This window comes from Priapulus caudatus, unplaced genomic scaffold, assembly GCF_000485595.1.
Source record: "Priapulus caudatus unplaced genomic scaffold, Priapulus_caudatus-5.0.1 Scaffold1900, whole genome shotgun sequence".
Taxonomy (NCBI): Eukaryota; Metazoa; Priapulida; class Priapulimorpha; order Priapulimorphida; family Priapulidae; genus Priapulus; species Priapulus caudatus.
In genome coordinates this window covers 32466-39049 of record NW_014578961.1, presented here as the reverse complement: position 1 = coordinate 39049, position 6584 = coordinate 32466, and the positions used below count along the sequence as shown (strand labels likewise).

The 6584-nt window shown below is 42.5% G+C and overlaps 1 protein-coding gene across 1 annotated transcript in view; it reads right to left on the bottom strand.

Moving 5' to 3' along the window:
* Positions 1 to 699: 699 nt before the first annotated feature.
* LOC106817876 (manganese-transporting ATPase 13A1-like) overlaps positions 700 to 6584 on the bottom strand; it is a 21780-nt gene continuing 15895 nt past the window's right edge. The window contains exons 19-23 of the mRNA XM_014822587.1: positions 5664 to 5860; positions 5255 to 5397; positions 4811 to 4919; positions 4483 to 4626; positions 700 to 4022 (exon numbers count right to left, since the gene is read on the bottom strand). Coding sequence (XP_014678073.1) covers positions 3915 to 4022; positions 4483 to 4626; positions 4811 to 4919; positions 5255 to 5397; positions 5664 to 5860 — 701 coding nt within the window. The 3' untranslated portion in view covers positions 700 to 3914. The remainder of the gene's footprint in view (positions 4023 to 4482; positions 4627 to 4810; positions 4920 to 5254; positions 5398 to 5663; positions 5861 to 6584) is intronic.

Genomic DNA, 6584 nt, shown 5'->3' with positions numbered 1-6584 from the left:
TCCCCTCCTACTTCTCACCAGCTTCTCCCCTCCTCCTTCTCCAACCACACCTCTCCTTCTCCCTTCCGCATTCTCCCGGGACGCAGCTTCTTCCCCTCTCTTTCTCCCTTCTCCCCCTCCTCCTTCTCCACCAGCTTCTCCCCTCCTCCTTCTACACCAGCTTCTCCGTTCTCCCCTTCCTCATACTTCACTAGCTTTCCCCTACTCCACCTACTAGTACTACTCTAAACTTCCTCGTCCCTCCCCTCCCTACACTGCTCCTTCGCTACCCTGTACCAGAACTACGAGAGTGCTGACGATGTTCCACTGATACGCCCGAAACGCCGATAAACCGCGTAGCGCCATCTGGCGGTGGCGTTTTGCAAGTTAATTTACGACGCTAAACCTAATGTTTACCTCAGCATTCTGCCTTCGGTTACAAACTTAGGCTGAAAGGGTCGTTGTCGTATCAGGTACTACATATATGTACCCGAGGTACGTATATATATATACCAGACCTGTATCTTCTCAGCATATATGTGCCCTGTGTTTAGGGTTAGGGTTAGGGTACACTTCTGTAGTACAAGTCTGGTACACTTTGTATCAGGTTACTACCTGATACAACAACGACCCCTTCAGCCAAACTTAGCGAGTACAAAGCGGATTCTACGCAACGGCTAGACATAACGCAAATAGCAAAAATGACAATTGTGTAAATACTCGTGTTAACAGTTCGAATCATTTATTTACAACGTAGCAGTAACGACATGACACACACTCATTTCGTAGTTAAAAGATCACCACACCATCATAATTATCACCACAGTCTCTCCCACTCACTGACTTTTGCTTGATAACCTAATTCGCTCCTACCACACATAGACATTCACCATTAGAAATCTTCACCCGAATCAGCATTAGCAACCCGGCCGGGCGGGGGTGCACACACACCACGTCTGCCACTTGCAGCTGTAATTAAGCGACCGTTCTCGGAGCATAGGCTTTCCCGTGGAATATATAACAATGTTTTACGTATTTCCGATAAGACGTAATATTAGAATAGTTTTTGCATAATAATCTGACGAGGCCGGCTGTGATGTCTAACCACCATTTCATATCAAATTTGAAATGAGGAATATGGTATTCCGATTATTCACCAAGTTGTATGTTATGGTCGAAGCTAACAAAATGCATTTGCCGACGAGCCAGTTATGCCGCTATTCATATAGATTATAGATGCGGACACAAAGTTTGTCTTTTTGCAAAGACTGAGTTAGAGTACTTTATCTGGTGGACCAACGATTATCATAACTAGCGTTCATTATATCTGCAAAACGTGTACGAGATATAACTGATCATCACACGTGTACGAGATACAACTGATCACGTGCGTGCGAATGTAAGTGTCTACGTTTTTGTGTGTAGGCCTGGGCCGCCCGGCCTACGTGTTTTTTTGCGCGAGTGCGTGTGTGCGTTCGTTCGTGTGCGTGCGCGCGAGCATGCGTATTTTATAATGAGTTGGTAATGCACTAGCTATGCTAGCTCGACTGGGAAACCAAACATTTAACCACAGAAAATAAAAATTCAGGAATTCAGTTTCACCATCCATCCCACAACCTCCCGCATTATGGATAATTTTTTTTTTAGAATACACCTCATTATGTGTGCGATCAAGATCCAACGAATACGTTCAATTCTGCCTTACACGGCCATGACAGTGTAGGACAAGACGCTGTAAATACCATTCACACAATATGACAGAGATGACGAAATCAAATTATGCCACTTAAACAGCCGCACGTTAGAAATAATTTCACCTATACAAGATATCTAAATGCCACAATTAAAAATTGTGTTTTTTAATAATACCAATATTTATGCCAATTGTTTAATATCGGGTCTGTATGTCAACCAGCCAGGCAGTGATGAACTGACAGTATAAAACTGCAAAATATAAAGAATGAATGAGAAAATAATATATATACTGTAACATATGTTTTACAGATGTTTACATAGAGTAGTCAGTGGAGTTAGACTAGGGCTTGTTTTAGTAGTCTATCTAGACACAGCGTCGCGCATTTTGTGTGGCCGCATTGATGTTACAGGGAATTGGATAAGCGTGTTTTACGTTAGGCAGATTCTTGAGTCATTGTGAAATAGGGGTGCAGATCGAGTGTAGACATGGCGGGGTTTTGGGGAGAGAGAGGTAGGAGTGGAGGGGAGTCTGGTTGTGATCGCAAAAGTAAGCACACGCGCTTACGCGCGTGTGCTCGTTTCTTTCGTCTCTTTGTGCAAGATGGACACACTGTGTGCGAGCGTTATTTTGTCTCTGTGTGCAAGGAGATGTGACGTGAGCAGATATGAAAGTTTATGCAGTTTAAAACACAAGTTTGGATTTCTTCTTCATTATTTCTACATCGAATTCTAATTCAACGTTACATTTGGCATCGTCATTCTGTGCTATATATTCATATATCCGAGTTTGCAGATATTACTCATTTAGATATATAGATCTGCCTTTAAATGTAGTACCTGAAACTTACTGTGACAGTTAATGCCATTATGCAGCAAATAACTTAATGGAAACAGGTTTCTGAGGAAAAGGCGAAAGTGTGACTTGTTAGGAAGGCTAAAGACGATGAAGTTATTGGGGGGGGGGGACTTATTTAGCGAGAGGAGAATCGAACGTGTTGTTATATGATGCAGCGAGAGGTTGCTTTGGAAATAGGTATACTTGTTAGGTCCGAGACAGACAGAGGTGTAGCCGTTGAGGTGGTCTCCGAAGAAAAGGGAAAGATTTGTGAGGAGAAATTGGACAAAGGGATGGATTTATGATTGTACTTATGTCAGATGTCACGTGTATTTATAGATTATCTATGAATACACATCTAACATAAGTACAATCATTTGACAACTATTGGACTTTTAACTATCTGATAGTTAAAAGTCCAATAGTTATCCATTTGGACAAAGCTTATTATACAGTAGATACAAAGCATCGCTGAAAGCCCACACGAACTGCCTGGTGGTAGTAGCTGTCTAACAAAGGCTATGCTTTAATTGGCCTAGCGTCACGATGACATGAGCTTTTCCAGTGAACACACACCGAATTACTGATCCACGGTAAACTTTCGTCTAGTAGTTTCAAGTCATCGTGCATCACATTCAATCCATTCCTGATGCCTGGCACAAAGATGTAGTGAGCAGAGTGAAGACACGCTCATCTACCTATGCCGCGGAGGCTCTAAAACATTGTTTTAATGTTCTCCTCAAGTACAGCAGTGAATAACAAACCCTTCATCAATCTTCAATGTGATAATCAACAGCTCCTGTCATTGATCACCTCCTGACTGTAATGATCACCTAGCGTATACTGCCATCAAACTTCCCCTGTCTGTGATGAACACTGCCTGACTGTAACGAACACCTACTGCCATCAATCGTCTCCCGACCGGCCGTTTATCGTGTGTGCGAGGTCACCTTGCCGTGCCCACTACGTCTATCATTGCTTTACATCTATAAATATTCTCTAAAAGAAACCCTCTTCTGGTCTAGCAGCCTATAGTGTCCATTGGAACACTGATTGCAGTGCCCTCTACTACTGTAGCACTTTCGTGTCTCCTTGAATATCCACTGTTACTGTTAGGGTCTTTCAGCATCACATTCTGGGATGTCCACTGCAGCACCATGGACACCAGTTGCAGCTTCGCATTCCAGAATAACCACTTCATTTCTTTTATTCCATGCGTAACTTCAGAGGACGAAAGTCGCAGCCCTGCAGCACCCTCTATTCGCAGCACAACTTTGCATCTCGGAATATCCACGGCATTGCCATATCTATCAGTAGCACAACTTTGCATCTCGGAATATCCACTGCAATGCCATCCATTAGTAGCACAACACTGCACATCTCTGAACATCCATTACAGTGCCCTCTACTCGTGCCGCAAACTTGCATCTCCGAATATCCACTGAAGTGTCCTATCGATGACATAGGCGAGTGTGAGATCAATGGCCAACACTAGCAGCAGGATTTGCCGGAACTGAAAAATCAAAGGTAGATGCTGACGTCATTTGTCTTCTCTCTGCACTGCTCATGTAAAAGGAAGCAAACGTATATATAACAACTTCAGCCACAATAATTGCAGTAACAACATCTGGAGGCACAATTGCAGCAATATCAGCAGCCCCAGTAGCAGTACCCGCAGAAACATGAGTGTAAACACCATCACCACCAGTAGCAGCAATAGCAATAGCAGCAGCAACAGCAACAGCAGTCACAATAACATCACAAATAGCAGCAAAACCCATAGTACCAGAAGTAGTATTAGTAGCAGCACCAGCAGCACCAGCAACACCAGTGGCAGTAGTAACAGTTGTGCTAGCAGGACTATTTACTACCTGTTTACCACTCCTTAAGAAAAGTAGATCTGTGCGCATGATAGTACATACGATAGAATACAGTAAAACCTGCCACTGTTGCCACTATTGGTTCGTACTTACATCTGCCGGAAACTCCTCAATTTCGAATTGGCGGGAAAAGGCAGGCATCATGTTTGCAGCTAAAGCAACTACAGCACTGCCCGAGATCAGTAGACTGTAGAGAAGAGGCTTATTTTCCCATAGGCTCTCCATGAATGGGTGACCCTGTAACAAGTTTAGAATTATGTTCAATATAAATTCATTCATATCATATTGCAACGTAGGTTTCTTTCTGATGAGATCATGTATCACAAAGAAAGGGGGTATAATTTTTGATAAGAATTGAACGTAAATCAGCTAAGAGCAATTGTTTTGTTTAAACTAGGAAATTAACTCCAAATTAACTTACTTTGTAGTTTGTTGCGAACGTGGATACTTGAAGAAACATTGAGATAATGTAGACTGTACTGTTGAGAAGATCTGGTGCGAATTCTGCTTCAAGATCTATGGATTCAGGCCTGAAAAATTACGAGCAGTGAACAATGCAAAGTTGATAGCTGGCCCTACAGTACAGGAGAGGGAGTATCTTGACATAAACATTCGATGTGATCATAGACTAAATTATACGCATGTGTAAAATACTGTCACATGAAACCTAATGGGTTGACGTGCAAACATGCAATTGCTCACTCATATTGTCAAGTTTGTCACATACACACACACACAGAACATGTGCGAATCATAGCTGTGAAATTCATACACCAACAACAAGCTTCACTGCATGGTATGTTATAACCAATTGGCCAAGAGACCACTTGACCTGAAGACACGATTTGTCAAGAGTTACTTATACCTGCCAGGAGAGCGTGCTTTCGCCTCCCGTACCAAATATGCCAGGCAACCAAAGTGTACGGCAAACTGCAGCAGAACTGTCAGGAATGTGTACAAGTTGAATATGTTTGGCAGTGGACGACTTCTTGACAGTGTATTCAAGGGCTGGAAAATACAGACATATTAAATTATGTGAAACATGCCACAATGAGATATAAACCCTATGGACCTTACAGGCATACATGTGTATGCTTGTGTTTAATTATGTATGCACGGTGGTTTGCGTGTATTAATATAAGAGACTTTATGTCTGTGCATACGTGAGTGTATCTGCCAATGTTTATAGGTGTGAGTATGTGAAATCAGTCCGTTCATGTATGTTTTTTATTACAAAAAGGCTAAACCCTCCTCTACGACTACCATAAACTTGCCTTCGACCTAGATATGAAGAGAAAACAGCCTGCTAGGAGGAGGCCCTGCATGGTTGCCTGCGAGTCTGAGAACTTTATGCCATCCAGATAGAGTACAGATTGGCTGTATGCCAAAATGAGGGCATTCAGCGCAAGAATCTTAAACATCTGTAGTGTTGTCACTAGTGTGCAGCGTCCTTGCTTGATCACGTGACAGACTATAAATTAATCACATTCAAGCGATTAGGATTAGATCAATACATTACAACCTCGTTACAGATTTTGCTAGCATATTTATGTCACGTGTCAATTTATGTCATTGATTGTAGTTACAAGCTTCAACCTTCATCACTTTATTCTTGTAATACTACTTATACCAAGATCAAGAGCATATAAAGAAGGAGAGCGTACAACGGTAAAATGCTGAAACCATGTTGCAGTATTAGTCGAATTAATAAACTTTCCCCCATGTTATTTTGACGATTCTTTGCAGTATTATTGATCAGCTGTCCTACCTTGTTCATATAAAACAAACCGCATGTCCCTACGATGCACATACGCTGAGATAATGAGCGGTGAAAATCTGGTATTTTCGCTGAACACCGACTAGACATTAGTCAATACTGCGACCCTCTCTCAAAGTGTTAGAGCAGGCTTATTTAATTGCTCGTTAGATGGCGCGCAGGTCAATACAAATGGCCTCACTCTCGTTGTGAATTTGTTAGCATTGTCCCGCGTCCAATGCGTCAGAGACAAATGGTTATTCCTATCTATGCTAACAAATTCGTGATCTACAGCTAACATCGAACCGTCCACATAAGTGTTCCCCATCATGCCTGCCGTGAACTGTCCAGTTGCTGGCTGCGAGTACAAGACTGCGGACGTTGATCCTGCAATGGTGGTACAGTTTCTCCAGATACGTACGACAGCGGAACACACCCA